Genomic DNA, 19,030 nt, shown 5'->3' with positions numbered 1-19,030 from the left:
TCTTGTCACATCAAAAAGCAAAGTAACTATCAAAGACTTCAGGAGCTGTGTCAAAGGATTGAGGAGGCAATTTGAAGAGCTTCCACTATCCAAAAATGCAACTACTTGAGCACCAATTAAATATAATAACTGCAATGGATAAAACCATATCAAATATGCAAAATCCATGAGTTTATAATAATACTAAAAAAACCCTCATTGGCTACTTTTGGAGGATGTTACAGAATCAACTCAAATTTTTAAAACTGGTAAACAGAGAGAAAGACATCAAGCCTTTATCTCACCTTTCCCGTCAGAAATGTACCTCAGGGTAAACAAAAATGAGTAAGGCAAAGTTTCTCTTCATGGAAGTGCTTTTAGCTAATAAATGAGGAAGGGAAGACAGAATTAGAACGCCACCATTTTGAAACCCCTAATGACTCAATGAATCTAGGCAATGCTCATCAACCACTGACACATAAAGAGAGACAACCAGACATTCTATGCCTCATAATGGAAATGCACAGCATCACACAAAGTAATCTTGTCAAAAACTCAAACCTGAATCTGACTAAGCCTCTAAATCTAACTACCAATTTATAAAACAAGTGGGGAACAGAGAAGCCTGTATCAGAGGATACAATTAGCAAATTCCAAACTGTGGGAAATGCTGCAGGACAAACAACCTGGTTTCTTCTACAAAAAAACTGCAATACAAAAAGAGAAAAAAAGAGAGAAAAGGGAACACCGATAGATTAAAAGTGACTTACAAGACATACTCACTAATTGCAATGAGTGGACCTGATCTGCCTTCTGATTCAGACAAACTGCTTACAACACTGCAAAATTTGAACACGGTGTTGAAATTAACCGGATAAAGAATTGATGCTAATTATTTTAGATTTGATACTGTATTTAAAAGGAGTCTTCATCTTTCAGAGATATTTTCTGATATATACCTCGATGAAATAAAATGGTAAATGGGATTTTCTTCAAAAGAATCAGAGGGGGGATGGGGGTGAATAAGAGCAGAGATGACATAACTGTTAAAGGTGAGCGATAAGTAGGTGGGATAATTATACCAGTCTCTCTACTTCCGTATATGCTTGAAATTTTCTGTAATAGAAATTCTCCAGAATAGAGTTAAAGCAAAACAGCTTTTTGATCCTACTCTTTGATGATGGCTCTCAGATGATTTTTCATATTATCAAATAGTCATGGATTTTGGTACAGGTGACACTAGGTCCTGTTTACCCAATGATTTTCTTCAGATGGAATGCCTGAACGGCACAGTAATTTTCCAAGAAACATGAATTGTATAAAAAAGATCATCACATTAAATTGGATGTGCTAACACAGATTTAGGTTCCACGAGAGAACATGGTAAAAATATCATGCTCTTAAAACATCGCAAAACTGTTTTTCCCCAAGTTCCTACTCTTTTGGCCCCTTTCACTAAACATACTGTTTTTACAAATATCAAACGCTCCTTCCCACTTGAGAATCATTTTCCTGGAAGAGGGGCTCTCAAACCTCAGCCTGCATCAGTATTACCTGGACAAGTTGTTAAAAAACAGATTACTGGGTCCCTTTCCCAGAATTTCTGGCTCAGGTCTGGGTTGGGGCCCAAGAATTTGCATTTTAACAAGTTCCCATTTATTGCTGATGCTGCAAGTCTGGGGACCACACTTGAGAATCACTGTCCTGGAACGTCTATGAAAATTTATGTGTCCCCTGCTTCCTCCCATCTCTTCTTCCTCCTAAGAACAAAGTTGCCTGACAGTTTCCATAGAAAAGGGCATGATCTATCCTTTCTTTGATTTATATTTATCCCTTTGAACTCTACAATGCCTTCCATTGGATAATTATTACATAACCTTTTTCTGAAATTAATTACCCTTAAATGATATTTATTTTAAAATGTTCCCTATTAGGTTAGAGGTGGGATTTTGGCTCCCACCTTCCCTAAAAATAATCAGACTAATTTTGTCTCTCTATCCTATTCTCCCTTTCCTCTCTTCCTCCATTCCTCTAACTGAACTGAAAAGAGGAATAGTAATAACCATAAAAAGATATTACTATATGCTGTTTTTATTAGAATATAATTTCTGAGAGGACAGTAAGCTTTTGACTTTACTATAGCTTTCCTTTCCCACCATGTTATGGGCATTTATGTAACTATTATCATTTGAAAATAACAAGGCCTTATTTCTATTAATATTTACAGAACAGAATTAGAATTCAAAGTCCTGCCACAGGGTATGCATTCAATCCATTTTTGTCAAATGAAATATTTCAATCACAGAGTCTTAGAGACAACCGAGGTCCAGGGAACCTAAGTGACATACAAAAGGTCAAAGAGGGGGCTTCCCTGGTGGTGCAGTGGTTGAGAGTCTGCCTGCCAATGCAGGGGACACGGGTTCGGGCCCTGGTCTGGGAGGATCCCACATGCCGCGGAGCGACTGGGCCCGTGAGCCACAATTACTGAGCCTGCGCGTTTGGAGCTTGTGCTCCGCAACAAGAGAGGCAGCGATAGTGAGAGGCCCGCGCACCGCGATGAAGAGTGGCCCCCGCTTGCCGCAACTAGAGAAAGCCCTCGCACAGAAACGAAGACCCAACACAGCCATAAATAAATAAAAAAAAAAAAAAAAAAAAAAAAAAGGTCAAAGAGTCTGTTACTGCAAATGCCAGAATCCTATAATCCAGATCTCATAACTCGTACCCAGCCTGTGCTTCTCCCCCTAGTCTGGAAAGGAAAGGAAATATATTTACTATGTAAGGAAATACAAGGAAATGCAAGGAAATACATTTACTATGGAAAATAATTTTTTTTACACAGTATTTTGCTTTAGATGCTTTGGCCTTTCTAGGTTTCTTTACAAAGTGTGTATGAGGAGATTATTAGTCTAGAAAAACTCAGAAAAAGCCTAGAAAATTTAAGAAGATAGAAATTCTGATGGGATTGGTGTCTCTGGCACTGAATAAATGCCCTGAATAAATAATAAAGGTGACCCTAACAGATCACCCCCACTCCAATACAATGTGCACTGCGTGATCACAAGACCAAAGCTGATAGTACCACGGTCATCTGCAGAGTCTGCTCTTTCTAGAGAAGCTAGATTTGGGGGAAAGGGAAAATAACCACTTAGTAACTATTTACTACGTCCCAAAAATAGTTTTAGGTGGTTTACATACACTATTGAATACATTCCTTTCAACAACCCTATGAAACAGACATTATTGTCACATTTAACAGACTAAACTAAAGCTCGGAGGAGTCACAGGCCTAGGGTAAACTGGCAAGTCACAGATGCAAACTCAGGTGTAACTGCTTCCAGGGTCACACTTCATCCACAGAGTGAGGCTCACGTTTTCACTAAAGAGTTCCAGCACCTGTATCAGTACTCAAAGACTCAAAATGTCTGAGACAGGATTATAACCTCTATCATCTACTTCTAAATCCTATAAAAATGGAAGCCGTTCTCCTCCTGCTTAATTTATTTTGGTTCATATCATTAGCAAAACCATTTGTAACACCAGGACAAATTCATTAAGGAAGGATTTTTGACCCTGAGTTTGGCATATCTTTAAAAGCAGACAAATAATGAAGCGTAAAGCTATGTTCATTAATTTACATGAAGTCTCAAATGGTGATAAAGGACTTGCCTGATGTTTCCCTTAATGTAAATGCCCAAATCAATATTGCTAACCCTTTGGCCTCATGCATGCGATCAAACTATAATTCCCAGAGGCCCAGAAGGGCCAGCAGTCAAATGACCTTTATCCTCGTCTCACCTAGGGTTTTTGGGTCATCCCGGCTCAGAGGAGGGCTGTTGAGAGAACTGATGACACCATTTCCCAGGCTGGAGGGAGGCAGAGGAGAATAGAAAAAGCTGCCCCATGGAATTTAAATGGGGTTGCCCCTTTAGAAAGCAACATTACAGTTAAGGAACCAGTGAAAGGGTACTGCTTTTCCTTATTTGTGTATTATTAATGTGATGTTTTAAAATACCACCCTTTTCTGGATGGACCTAGAGTCTGTCATACAGAGTCAGAAAGAGAAAAACAAATACCGTATGCTAACACATATATATGGACTCTAAAAAAAAAATGGTTCTGAAGAACCTAGGGGCAGGACAGGAATAAAGATGCAGATGTAGAGAATGGACTTGAGGACACGGGGAGGGGGACGGGTAAGCTGGGACGAAGTGAGAGAGTGGCATGGACATATATACACTACCAAACGCTACATATATACACTACCAAACACTACTATCTAAAATAGATAGCTAGTGGGAAGCAGCCGCATAGCACAGGGAGATCAGCTCGGTGCTTTGTGTCCACCTAGAGGGGTGGGATAGGGAGGGTGGGAGAGAGACACAAGAGGGAGGGGATATGGGGATATATGTATACGTATAGCGGATGCACTTTGTTATACAGCAGCAACTAACACACCAATGTAAAGCAATTATACTCCAATAAAGATGTTAAAAAAAAATACCACCCTTTTCAATAGGCTTACATGAAGGAATTAAAGCAGGCAGGGTCTTGAAATAATAATTTGCCCACCACTGCCATTTGTCATAAAATCCTTTTCACTGGGGCGATTTAAAATCAACGTTGTAAAACATACCGTGAGGAAAAACAGAAGAAAAAAATTTTAAAAGCCACTTCCTTTAAAAATTTCTGAAGTAGTAGTTAACATGTCAAAAGCCAAATCTCTAGCAATATAATTTAAATGCTGGATTACACTGTTCCTTCCTGGCCATCCATCCAAAGCCCCACATATGATGTATGATTTTTTTCTAAACAACAGCAAACATTAACGGTTATGCTTATCAAGTGTGAGAGTTCACTCCTGGTGGAGCAGGATGACACACTTGGCAGGGTTTTGACAAAGGCTGGCCTACGTCATTCCATAATCAGTCAGATGGCTATACACACGGATTCTTCACATGTCCTCGTCAAGCTCATGAGAGGTGTCACTCACATTTGGATTCCAGAGTCCACCACCACAATAAGCGAGAATGTAGATAATATGAACTTCTTCATCATTAATCCTAAAGCTTAATTAACATGCCCTGGACATTTCTTTTGAGGGAAAAGATAATACATATGTTAAAACAATTTTGGAATTATATAGCCAGATAAATATCACTCATCATTGTTCTGAATGTTAAGTCATCACTATATACTTTTTTGGGGAGCACTTAACAATTGTGTTGAAGAGAGGACATCAAATGATGCTTAGAAATGTGATACACATTTTCATTTCACACTCCATCAGCTTTTACAGCTGTAGCTCAATGAAATGTAAGAGAGAATTTGGCAAACAGCCGTATTTACCAAGGTATAAAATAGGGGTCAGGTTACTTTTTTATAGAAATAAAAAATTGTTTAATTTTCACTCCACATTACTCAAGCAGATATTCAGCTAACACCCTAGAGAAAGGCACCATAACCACATATGCTGACATGGTTTAATGCCTGTTTAACTGTATGTAGGTTTTTACTATATTACAAACAGCTTTGCAAAGCACAAAAATTATCCTTTCCTTTACCCCCTTCCACTCAGGATCTACTGACACAGAAACATACTGGATCAGATCATCTTCCGTGTTAAATCTTTCACCTGAAAATAATGGCTTTTGCCCTCTGTTTCTAGCCTAGAAGCAGAAACAGCTTATTCCCTTCACAGGCAGAGAAGCAAAGCTATAGGCATCAGCATAAATGCATCTTTCTAATTCAGATTTCAATCTGTCAGAAAGGATTAAAGCCTCATGCATACATAAAAAGAGTACTATAAATGATAACAGAAACATGGTGGGAAATCACTGTGCTTCCAGAGCTGCTGTTTTACTAGCAGGGTAGAGAGGAAAAGCATCTTCTACTCACCTCTGTTAAACCTGAGATTTCTCCTTTTGCTAATGGTTTGCTGATGGATGGAGTGTATACTTTGGCATCTGAAACTGGCTGCCCTTTCATAAAATGTTTTCCTGATTCATAAACGTTCACTTCGACCATTTTCCCCATGAATGTGGGGTTCTTTGGCACTAAAACCTTAAAAAAAATTAGAGAAGCCTTAATTTTTAAAAATAAAATTTTATCTTAGAACAGTTTTAGACTTACAGAATTATTAAGATAGCACAGAGAGTTCGTATACCCCAGACGCAGTGTCCCTCTTATTAACGTCTTATGTTGGTATGATACATGTGTCACAATTAATGAGTCAATATTGGTGTATTACTATTAACTAAAGTCCACACTTTATTCAGAGTTCCTCACTTGTCCCTTAATGTCCTTTTTCTCTTTGGGGATCCCTTCCTAAGTGGGCTCTATCTTCCAGATGCTCAAGGACCTGGGGATCTAGCAGGAAGGGAAGGCATTTCTGGGAGGGGTAAGGGGCTACAGACAGCGCTCTCTCCTTGTGGGATGCCTGTGGTCCTAGGGCACGTGGAAGGCAGGCCTGGAACCGCCCGAGGCATCAGCCAGTCACTCTTGGACAGGCCTTTGATACCCTACTCTTGGCTGTCCCAGGCAATGAAGAAAACTGGGACACCACCGATGAAAGCCTTATACTTTTAATACCTTCCAAGTTCGCTGTCAGAGTCAGGATTTGAGCAGCCACTTCAAATAAAGGCCCGCATGTTTGGGTACATATGTGTGTGTGCAAGTGCACATGTGTGTGTGTGTTTTGGGGGAAGAGGAAGAACATTTCAAAGCCACCTTTTCAATATTCCAAACCTTGGTGTTTGGAACTAAATGACTCCTTTAACTGATGGCTGCCATTCATTTCTTTCGCTCTGTTATGAAAAGCGTGTATTTGTTAGTTCTACCTCCACGTAGAAGCAGGCCTCTGAAGGGTACTTTGGCTGGCTCACAGGAAACTGTCAGATGGTCCCTTTCCACTAGAGATTACTGACGGAGGTACTTGTTTACCTCGAGCAAATGTTTCCCCTCCTCTTGGACTTACAGGTAGTTTGTATGTATTATGTCTCCCTCACACTTCTATTTCAGTACTTGAGCTACTTGCCAATCTTTTCAAGTCATAATCCAAAATAAATAGACTAATTCTAATCCAGCAATACTTTGATATCTAGATACAATCTTCTGGAAGTCATCTTTTTTTAGAAAAATAATTCCCATGAAATTTTGATATGCTTGGTTGTAGAGACCAAAAAAAAAAAAAAAAAAATCAGATGAGAGCCAGAAGTTCCACAGCCAATTTCTCCGAGAGGCAAAAATGGATCTTGGTCTTTCTGAGTCTGATTTTTTATGGCCACTGAGTACACTGCTTCATCAAAGTATAGGAAGAAAAGTCACCTGGGTGGTGGATTACTCATGGCAAGCAAATGGACTAAAAGAGCTGTAGTATCAGGATATGAAAGCCCTTTTAAATCAGTTTTTATAAAACAAGAAAATCTCTAGAGCAAACTATCCCTGGGAGATCTGGTACTATTCTCGGGGAAAATAACTCTCCTTGATCTGCTGCCTTGATCTGAATGAAGGGCTCAGTGTTTTTTTCCCTCCGGTTTTAATAATTGGAAAAAGCTCGACTGCTTTAAATTGGAGGAAACAGCTAATGAGGCATGCCATCGCCTTTAAAATGAAGGGGAAAAAAGTTCCCTGCTGAGGCGAAAACCCAGATGGCAAGAGAAAGGAGAGGAAAGAGGCAACCAAAATACAATCAAGCTCCTCCCGAGGGCTGAGCAGAGGTTTGGCCTGAATAGGAAAATGGCTCTCTGGAGTCAATTACTGAGGCGGAAAACGGAGAAGACAGACTCAGCTCAAACATGGAGTGTTCGGAATCCATCCTCAACTGTAGTCTCTACTGGGGACCGAACAGGGCACCTTCAGTCTGGGCCATGAAAAGCTCCCCCGCTTTCCCTGAGGACCCAGTGCCCAGTCTGAGATGATTCCACGTGGACCATCCATGCTGGAGGCCCCTCCGGCTCCTGCTTCCCTGCTTTCTAACATGGGCGGTCGGCTTCCCTTGCCCATCCCTTACGTGACTTGCCCAGGCTGGCCTGAAGAGCCTTCCCAAGCCATGACCCACAGAAAAAAATTTCACTTGTCATTTGATGAGAGTAGGAAAAAAAAAAGAAAAGTAGGAAAACTCACTTGATATTAAGAAAAGCGAATACGATCCAGGGATGACCCATGAAATCCCTATGCCCTTATGAGAGTCTCTAACCTGGAGGGGCATATTACACCTCCTCCTTGGCCCTTCCCAGGGTCCATGGCCCCTGAAGGAGGCACTGTTTTCTTCAATCGCTTTTGAATTGCTTTACCACCTGGGGTAGTGGAATCCCAAATGCTGAAATAGAAGTCTGGCTGCTGGTGGGGCAAAGCACGCTACTTTAACGGGCAGGGAGTGGGGAGCCCTTCGGGTTGGCCTCGAACAAAACTCTCATAGTGAAGTTGGTTTGATCCTTACGCTGGTCTCCAGAGTTGTTCACACGACTTGAGTTGAGTCCAACGAACAGACTCTTTTCCCTTTGCCCCCAGCGTTTTTTATCAATGTGGAAGTTAAAAAAACCAAAAAAAAACCCCCCAAAAAAACACCTGAAACTAAACAACACTAAAAAAGCCAACCAACAGACCAACCAATCAAAAGCCTGTGTGAGTGCTGTGACAGGGAGAGGAAATCCCTGCCCTTCCAGGCTGATGTCGCCGGTACAGACATCCTTCCTGTCTTCTGGACAGAACTTTCCCCTCCACGTTGCCAGGCTGTGGGGATTTTGGCAGTGAGAATTGCCTGTTCCAAACTCCGCAAAGCCAGAGGCTGGTCCTGTCAAAGATGAATGAGGACTAAAACACACTTATTCCTTTGTATAGAATGTTTTGGAGATTAAGCCACAAAGATAAGCCCCATGTTAGCCTGGTTGGCTTGATGCTATAAAATAGCCTTCTTGCGACAAGATTCTACACCTCCCCCCTGCTTTAAGTCTCTTTTGCTTAAATTGATTTACTTTTAGAAGTCTTTCTCATTTTGGAGAAACCCTAAGAACATGGGAGTATCTCTTACCTGCTCATAGAATCGATTGTGTGCAACATAAAACTTGGAATCAAAAGATTCTTCTGTGACTAACACTTTTTGTCTCTCACCAATCTGTGGAGAGAAGGGGAGAAAAACAGGAGAGATCAGGGCAAACACCTGAGAATCCAAAATAAATGCCAACCCAAATAGTTATGGACCAGTAAGTCGTGTCTTCTTGAATTTAAAGTAGACTCCAGATTGCTAGCTACTTAACAGCCAATACAAGAATCACTGATTCAAATTTCCAGAAAGACATTATTATCTATGTAGTAATATAAAATTAGTGTAGAACAAAATCTTATTTTCTTACAGAACTATGAAACAAAACTTGATCTTATTTCCTTCTTCAACATAAGTTAGATAATTAAGGCTTCTAAGACATACAAAAATCTTCTAAATATCACTTTGTTTTTCTTGAAACAAAGTTGCAAAACAAGCCAGAACAAGCTGCTTCTAATCCAAATTCATGAAAATATTTTGGCAATATGAAAGTGGTAATAAACATTAATTTGAGTTATGAGGGATGTAACACTAAAGAAAATACCTTAAAAACTAGTCATTAAGTCCCTGTACCTAAACATCTCTCACGTTATATGCAATTCTGAAATTACTGATTAATTCAGTTATTTACTTGTTATATACGTTTTCTCTGTCATGGGCAACTTGTCTCTTTTTTGTTGCAGGCATGACCCCATATTCATTTTATTTTTTTAAGAGAAAGACAGCAAAAATAGGGGACTGTTAATTCTCTACAGGATCTATATTTACGACCTAAGCATGCATTTTTAATAACCAAGAAGTTAAATCAGCCAAAACGTTGGTTAAAACAATGTGACCATTTTAAAATAGTCTACTATTTCCAACTTCATTCTACTGTGAAATGCAACATTTAAAGTATCATTACTTTTTTTTTTTTTTTTTTTACAACATGGTCAAAATGTCTGATTTAGCAAACCAGCTGTATTGGATAATTGTGCCTGGAATCATTTTTGCCATTGCTACTTGATAAATACAACCCTCTATGTTAAAGCACATTGGCAAGATTTTTTAGACGAAATCCCTATTCTCATATGTAGGGACTTGTCACCATGTTCAGGCAGTTACCACTCAGGAAACATAAACACAGCTGCACTAAATAGACCACCTAACAAAAAGAAAAAAACAAGAACACCAAACTCTTCTGTCCATTATACAATGCCAATACCTAAATACACCATAATTTGCTCTTTTTCACTCTCTCATTCAAATGTAGCCCCCTTAGCCTAAGGTTGTAAGGTTTCTAGGATACTTATCAAACACTTAACTTAGTTCACTCCTTGAAAACCAGTGTAAAGTTCCCGCACTATTGTCTCTTTTAAAGATCAAGGAGAAACAAAAGAACTACTCCCAGCTTCTACTTTGAGCTTTAATGGCCCTGTTTATTAAAAAAGACTGATGAATATTGGGTTTCACTGAAGTATATTCTACTGGAAGGAAACTTAGAATGTTTGCACACATTTCACAGTGTGAGTTGCTTATAAGTTAAGATAAGTATCTGTCAATGGTTCTTAAGGAAATCTGCAATTACACTTCATCTAACATTAAGTTTTCAGGAAATTAACAACAATACGAGAGAGCAGAGCCACTGAAAATGTATGCCGCTTCTTTCCTCTTGTTGGAATTAACGTGGACAGTTGTAGTAATCATTTTTGGGCTACTCCATTTTATCTGGAGAGAATAACAATGACAGTAATATATACATATAGAGTTAGAAAGACTTGCTATGTTTATACAGTAGAGGGCAGGGCTTTCGATCAACCATCAGAGAACTATTTGTATGTGAGTATTTAACTATTATTTGCCAAAGGGATTCAGGAAAATTGTTACGGGCAGTAATTTATAGTGGCAAACACCTCTCCAATCACCCTTTTGGTCCCCTCAACTATGGATTCTGTCTCATTGGTGAGGCTCTTAAAGTTCCCCAGAGGCTACTGAGCAAAAATGAGCATAAGCAAGACAGGACTTTGATGAAAAACTGACGCAGTCTATCCCCAACCCCTAAAAAATCCAACAAAAACAAATAATAAATGCTCTAAGCAGTACTTTTTTTTAAGAAAGAAGTTGCAATGAAGTGAATTATCAAATATGACCTTTAAGAGAATCAACTGGTTCAAATAACCTTAAAAACAACAAGGAAGTTAAGGAAGGGGGGGCGGGTTTCAGCTGGAACTCTGGAAGAGGCAACTTTGCCTTGGTGACAATAAGGAAACTTATGGGCCAAACGTATTATTAGCCTCAACTGTTTTTTCAAATGAGCCACCTCCTTACTCTCCAGTTGTTTTCTCCCCAGCCCCACACGATAACCCAGTATGGTTAAAGACCACATAACAAGATTTAGGATAATCATCCTGATTTACCTAAGAATGCCTCTGCTATCCAGCAAGGAAGTCCTGTTCTCAGAGGAAAAAGCAGGGCTTCAGGAGAAAAAGGGCAACAGTTACCCTTAGGCCACTAGGACTACAGCCACCCAGCTTTCTCTTATGCTAAAGGCAGAGCTAATCCCCTAAAGCAGGGGTCCCCAACCCCTGGGCCACGGACAGGGTCGCAGAGCAGGAGGTGAGCAGCGGGCGAGTGAGGGAAGCTTCACGTGCTGCTCCCCATCGCTCGCATTACAGCCCCCCAATCCGTGAAAAACGGTCTTCCACAAAACTGGTCCCTGGTGCCAAAAAGGCTGGGGACCACTGCCCTAGAGGGACCAGTTTGTCTTAGAGAATGATGGGTGTACACTGTGTCTTCTCTGAGATTCTGCAACATCTACTCTCTGCTGACATGCTGATATTCTGCTGAGAAGGCGGCTTCCTGGGTTAGTCACCATCCCTGTCCGAACCTTCCCTAACAGCTGGAACCTCCGGCAGGAATGCAAGGTTACATCGCTAGCTTAAGACAAGCCCTTTGAAGAGGAAGTTAACAACAAGACTGCTTGAGTAATTTAAAAAATGAACAAACTCCTGAGTTTATAGAATATTTGTATACATACACACACACACACATATATTTTGAGAATGTAGAGGAGGCTGAAAACAATGGTTTCCATAAACTTTGTGACTGGTAGCACAGTATGGCTGTTCAGCAGGGATGATGAAGACGCAAGTGGAACTGTAAACCCAAAGAATGGTCGGTCGGTCTGGAGGGTGATTTTAAGATAACTGGAACTTTCAAGGACAGGAAGAAAGGGGGAAGTTATTTGGAGGGAGAAGGAATGGTCAGAAGCAGGAATGCACAGTTCTAGCAGAGCCCAGGGGAGAGGAAGAGGAAGAAGGTTTATTCAAAACCATCAAATGCCACATATTCGAACTGGACAGTAGGGTGAGAGGACATGGGTCTGGGTAGATTATTTTTAAGGTAAAAGAGATTTGGCTACATTTTGGGACTTTGCTTTCCTCATAGAAAAAAAATGAGAGTTTGGAAGAAGTGACGTGGAGCTGGGGAGAGGTGAGCAGGGCTGAAGAAGAAGTAGATTCTGATTTTTAGAGGACCTTTCAGTTCCAAAATTCTCAGTCGTCATTCATGGTAGATTTGGTCTGCTCACAAGGTTTCAGATGAAGGAAATACGTACTCTAAATCCAGGCTGTCTCTTTTTTCACAGTAAATGTATGCTTAGAGCCCTCTGCAAATTACAGGTACTTTCTTGCTGCACTTAAAGTAACAACGTGATCTTAATACCCACCAAAGAAACATTTACAAAGTTTTTCATAAAGCTATTCAGTGACCTGAACCCGAAGAATCCTGTCAAAATCTTCCCAACAAAGCCCTTTTTAAAATAACCTCTTTTCCTTCTGATTTTCTTTACAGGTATATAATTTATAGCTGATTAAATAAAATGCTTCTTTAATTTCTAGAGCATTTTAGAGTTTAAGAACTAGGGCTGGGGGACTTCCCTGGTGGCGCAGTGGTTAAGAATCCACCTGCCAATGCAGGGGACACGGGTTCAATCCCTGATCCAGGAAGATCCCACATGCCGCAGAGCAACTAAGCCCATGCACCACAACTACTGAGCCTGCATTCTAGAACCCGTGAGCCACAACTACTGAGCCCGCGTGCCTAGAGCTCGTGCTCCGCAGCAAAAGAAGCCACCGCAATGAGAAGCTCGCACACCACAACGAAAGTAGTCCCCGCTCGCCACAACTAGAGAAAGCCGTGAGGAGCAACGAAGACCCAACACAGCCAAAAATAAATAAATAAATAAATAAATTTATTTAAAAAAAAAAAAAGGGTTTCCCTGGTGGCGCAGTGGTTGAGAATCTGCCTGCCAATGCAGGGGACATGGGTTCGAGCCCTGGTCTGGGAGGATCCCACATGGCGCGGAGCAACTAGGCCCGTGAGCCACAACTACTGAGCCTGCGCGTCTGGAGCCTGTGCTCCGCAACAAGAGAGGCCGCGATAGTGAGAGGCCCGCGCACCGCGATGAAGGGTGGCCCCCACTTGCCGCAACTAGAGAAAACCCTCACACAGAAACGAAGACCCAGCACAGCCATAAATAAACAAATAAAATTAAATTAAAAAAAAAAAAAAAAAGAACTAGGGCTGGGAATACAACCCCCTGCACTTTTATGGGAAACTCAGTTTCCATTTACAAAGTTTGACTTTCAGGACATTTGTCAGGACTCCTCAAAGTGGCTGTCAGTCCTGGCACCTACTGTAACAACCTAGATGTACTTTGTAATTTATTCATCAGATGTCAGTGAAGACAGTGGCTTTTCCAAGGACGTGCAGAACTTCACTTAGTACATTTTAACCTGACTTCATAAATACATTTTATGAAAAATGAACTATAGAAATAGTCTTGTAAAAACCTTCCCTCCATTTCACAGATTGGGTCACTGAAGGAAGAGAAGGTACAGAAAAAGTCCCCAGGTTCCTGCATTACCGCTGATCTCACAGAGGTGATGGGAACTACGGCTCCCACCATGAAAGGAGTGTAGTAGAACTTTCTAGGCTTTGTTGAAAAGATATGAGAAAAGCTCTTATGCTTTTTTTTTTTTTTTTTAAACCACAAAGGGAGAAAAGAAAGACCCTATTCCCCTAAATAGACAAAGAAGGTAAGAACATGAAGGGGGCTTAGCAATCTCTGATTTCACAGAGAGGAAACTGAGGTCCAGCAAGATGCGGTGATTTGCTCAGTGGCAGAAAGAAGTCTTGGAAGCATTCCTGCTACTTGATGTCTCCTATTTAATTGCTAGCTGCAGAAAACGTACACCACCATGGCTCTGATTCTGCAGTGCATGGCTTTTCCTTGAGCAGAGAAACATCTGTGACAAACAAAAAGCAATGTTCTTTTAAAATTCAATTTGGGGGTAGATTTTACAGTACATTACATAATCAGCTGGCTGTGTTATTTGTGTCACATCTATGCTTCAAATTTCCCGAGTGCCTGAAGTGGTGAGAAACATCACTTCTAACCATATGGCCAGATAACACACAGAAAACACACACTTGCATTAAAAAAGCAGTGGTTTCCAACAGAATTTGGTTGCTGAATGAATGTTCATTCAAGCACATTCTATTTCTCCATTTGTCCTAAAACAAACAATACTCTGTATGGTTATTTAAGGATTTAAAGAGGGAAACTAAAAAGAATTGCTTCAAGACAGGCAGATAATACTGAAATTTAACAAAGACATTAAGAGTACTTGGGCTTTTACCTTTAACCCAGTAAGAAATGTTACTTGTATAAGTATTCCTTGAACTAGAAGAAGCAAAGAGTTTCTTTTAAACCCATATATGGCTTTAAAGTATAAACTTTATGTAAATCTTACTTTTAACTAGTTGTTTTTTTTTTCCCCTTCTTCTCACTTTTGTTTTACTTAAACAGAAAGCCTGAGGTGTGGCTTTAGAAAATAACTGCAATTCACTTTCTACTCTGAAGGGTTAGGTTAGAGAGATTTTAATTAATTCAATATAACCACTCAGAGTATCCAAAAAACATTCACAAAGGACAGATATATATTAGAAGACCTGTGTAAGAGAAATATTTATTTCTTGAAAACAGTTATAAGAAGGTAGAGGAATTATTTTGCTTCCCCTGAAAAGTTTCTAGCAATTAATTTTTCTGTCCAATTGCCTTAGGTGGAAAAATACAGATTTAAAACACACATATCAAAAGCTCTCATAATTATTTACAGCACATTCCTAAAAAACTTAAGTTTTATCTGTGTTTATCCTATACAATATTCTGACATGCTACTTCTGCAGCTAAGTTTTTTTGTTTTTTTTTTTATTGTAGATAATAAAACACAATTTTTCTACCTGACTGGTTTCTGAATGCATGACTCTGGGAAATGTCAAATGTCTTTCTTTACCTCCAGTCAAATTAGTTTTTTTTTTTTTTTTTTTCTTTCCCCTAAGCTGCCTGGAACATGTTAAACACAAGGCTGTGACCTTAAACTCTGAAATAATATTTCTAGTGTCTGTGCAAAAGCCTGCCCTCACATACACCTTTAGACTAATTACTGCAGTGTAATGTTGCCAGTGAACCACTGTAATTACACTTGGAGAAAAGTATGGTCTTGTTCTTTCCTAGCTAATGAAAATGATAACCTTTCCATTTTGATTCATCATTCACAACAGGCAGAACATGCGAGGCTGGGTCTCCACGGTATACAGTAATTTTCCTGACTGTTTATGCACACTTCTGTTTTCTGGCCCTGCAGAGGCTGGAATTAAAGAAGCAGGCATACTTAACGCTAAAAACAGTCAACAGTAATAATAGCAGTAACATTAAAATTTAATATCATCCTTACTCCACAACGCCATTCTATAATGAAATAGGACCATGGCACAGGAATGTGTGTCAAAAATGATGATAGCATAGAAAACAGGTAATGAGCCTCTAAGTCCATCATATTCAAAATGCTTGCCATCAGTTTACTGGTCTACTTAAGGATTCCTGAGAGAAGATGTGGGACAGTTCATTGTGAAAGGGGCTGGACTTGTATCCGACTCTTAAACAATGACAGGAAATACATTCTATTAGATTTTTAAAAAAACATTATCCTCTGTGTGAAGAAACAGATATTCTTTAGCTATAATTATTATTAGAATTAAACGTGTTCAAAAGGGAAGGAATGTTCCTTTGAGGTAGAATATCCATACCTCTAAAGTGTTTATGTTTATCTAGTAATTGCCATGAGTATCTTAGTGGCTTTATTATTCCTTCTTCACATTTCAGAAATAACCTAAACACCAAAGAAAAACTGAAAAACAATTTGGCTTTTTGAAAGTCCTTCCTCCCAAAGCAATGATGAAAGTTACAAAGACCAGACCCAAGGTGGTTCTGTTGAATCAAATCAGACTACGAAATTTCTTCTAACAATGGCCCTTGTGCTTTTGTCTTCAATTGTTGGCTGGTTTCCTTCTAGCCATGTGCCCACCCCAGTAAGAGAAAGGCAACCCAAGGGAGTCTCTTTCCAGTTGGAGGCAAATGCCATTCTTCATAACAAAGCCATTTTCTTCTGCTGGTTGACAGCCAACAATAACAGTACAGTAACAGTGCTTTACTGATCTGGTAAAAGTCATTCTAGACAGCAAATACGTACATGACAAATGCTGACCTGATCCCTTTGCAGCATTAGAGATCTGTACCTGAGAGCTGACTGAACTTCCAATTTGAAAACCAGCCAAGTTTTCATTACCTGCCTGTACATTTTTGGTATTCTAGAACATTCTCTTAACAAACTCAAACAAGTTGCCTTTCCTTATCACAGACTCGGCGCAAGTATGTTACCTCTATTTTTTCCCAGACTAGGCAAGCTCTATAATGCCCAGGCAGTATAGGAAACTGCTCAACATTTAAAACTACCAAAAGCCCTAAAACCAGATGTTGCCAGTAATATCTATTCATGAGGTCTTGTTAATGGGATGACCAAGTGGGGCCAATATGGGATATGTATGTGGAACCCTTTTTTTAATTAAAATTTCAATTCCAAGATTGAACAATTATCTCCATTTGCTTCTACCTTCCTGATCTTTTCCCATTGGTCCCTATCAGTCATTACTCAGCAAGTCTGGGCCAATTTTCTTTGATGAGCTTTTCACATAGGCACGAAGGTGACCATCCTTGTATCTTAGAACTATTGAACAGACTACCTTCTTGGAAAGTGTCTTTAGAATTTTCACTGGTGACACAATAAATAATCCAAATTACAAACTCAGACAGGCAGCTGAGTTTTAGAGAGAGATTTAGTGTTCATGTAATCTAGTAATGTGCAGTAATTACTTGCCAACTCACCTCACAGTTGCCCAAAGCCCTCATTCCAAAAGCACTGAGCACCAGGCACCTTCAGTCTCCTATACTACCAAATACTCTTATCAAAACAGTACAAGACTCGGAAGAATTCAAAGAAAGATTCAGACATTTGGAGAGAAAAGGTGTGGGTGTGGTATACAGGACACCTAATTTTCTTTGTGGGGAAAGAAGGCTTCTTTTCAAATACTAATTTATAGGAGAAGATGTACAGGTTCTAGCGTACTCAGGCTCTAAATGTGAATTTTTTGAATTATGAATTCAGAGCTGTGTGGGTGGTGGAATTAAAAGATCATTTAGTTCAAAGGCTTCCCTGATAGCACAGTGGTTAAGAATCCGCCTGCCAATGCAGGGGACACGGGTTCGTGCCCTGGTCTGGGAAGATCCCACACGCCGCGGAGCAACTAAGCCCGTGCGCCACAACTACTGAGCCTGCGCTCTAGAGCCCGCGAGCCACGACTTCTGAGCCCGCGCCTAGAGCCCGAGCTCTGCAACAAGAGAAGCCACCGCAATGAGAAGCCCGCGCACCGCAACGAAGAGTAGCCCCTGCTCGCCGCAATTAGAGAAAGCCGTGCGCAGCAAGGAAGACCCATAACTTTAAAAATGGATTTTATCCTGACAGTTGCTTAGGCATGTGGCAAATTAATGAATTAATCTAAAGCTGCACCATCCAGTACAGTGGCCACCAGCCACAAGTGGCTGTGGAGCACCTGAAACATGGCAAATCCAAATTGAGATGTGCTGTGAAACACACACCAGTGTAAAAAACTTACCAGATTTCAAAAACTTAACATAAATAAGAGTATAAACTAGCTCATTACTTTTATATTGATTACACGCATGTTGAAATTGTAAAAATTAATCAACAGAAACCTCAATGAAATTAGAGTCGGGAGGCCAGAAGGGGAAGTCCTGTGTTTTATGAGGATTGCAGAGCCCAAGAGGAAGAAAGACTTTCTCTTCTTTCCTGGCAAGAGCTCTGCTAATGAGAGACCAAAACAACTCAGCCAATGAAAAGTCACAATAGCGCTTTGAACTCTCAATTCCTCCAGTGAACTCTTTGCTTACTATACTCATCCTAAGTTCCTTTTCCCCTCTTTAAAAGAGTTCTCCTCTCCTTGCTGTGTGGGGACTTGCATGTGGTTGTAGACCCCAAACTGCAATTCTCTGCTGATCCGTCATAAACCCATTTTTATTGGAGAAACAAATGGCAGCCTATTTCTTGTAGGTCAACAAAATGATGATATTTTTGATATATAAATAAAATATATATTAAAACTAATTTCACCTGTTTTTTACTTTTTTTAGCATAGCTACCAGAAAATTTAAAATAACATCTGTGGTTCATTTCCACTGGACAGCACTGCCCTAAAACATTATTAGGTAGTTTTAAAAAATTTAACAGAAATCCCCCCTTTCACTATTTTAAGGACCAGATTGATCATTTAAAAATTTTTTTTTAAACTCACCACAAATACCCTTAAATTTGCACTAATCATGTAAATGAAATGCTTCAATTTTAGGAAAGAATGCATACATATCTATAAATTGTTAAAGGCAGGAATTTTGAATTGCTAAAGTTCTCTTTTTGACCTTTAAATTAATCTTGTTTCCATTTTTCTGGTCGACCCTAGCCTCTCCAAAAGCTTAAGCCATGATCAACTTGCTTATTGTTTTTCGGGGAATCAGGCAACCAAAGAGAGGCCATCTAAATTTCCCAATCTGTCATT

General features: G+C 39.9%; 1 protein-coding gene across 3 annotated transcripts in view; it reads right to left on the bottom strand.

Annotated features, from left to right (window-relative positions):
* The window catches only part of CDKAL1 (CDK5 regulatory subunit associated protein 1 like 1), a 669,678-nt gene that overhangs the window by 27,702 nt on the left and 622,946 nt on the right, over positions 1-19,030 (bottom strand). For all 3 annotated transcript variants that reach the window (XM_061194866.1, XM_061194868.1, XM_061194867.1), the window contains exons 14-15: positions 9,008-9,091; positions 5,875-6,039 (exon numbers count right to left, since the gene is read on the bottom strand). In XM_061194866.1, the coding sequence (XP_061050849.1) occupies positions 5,875-6,039; positions 9,008-9,091 (249 nt within the window). The remainder of the gene's footprint in view (positions 1-5,874; positions 6,040-9,007; positions 9,092-19,030) is intronic.

Source organism: Eubalaena glacialis, chromosome 7 (genome assembly GCF_028564815.1).
Source record: "Eubalaena glacialis isolate mEubGla1 chromosome 7, mEubGla1.1.hap2.+ XY, whole genome shotgun sequence".
NCBI lineage: Eukaryota > Metazoa > Chordata > Mammalia > Artiodactyla > Balaenidae > Eubalaena > Eubalaena glacialis.
This window is presented reverse-complemented; position numbering and strand designations above follow the sequence as displayed.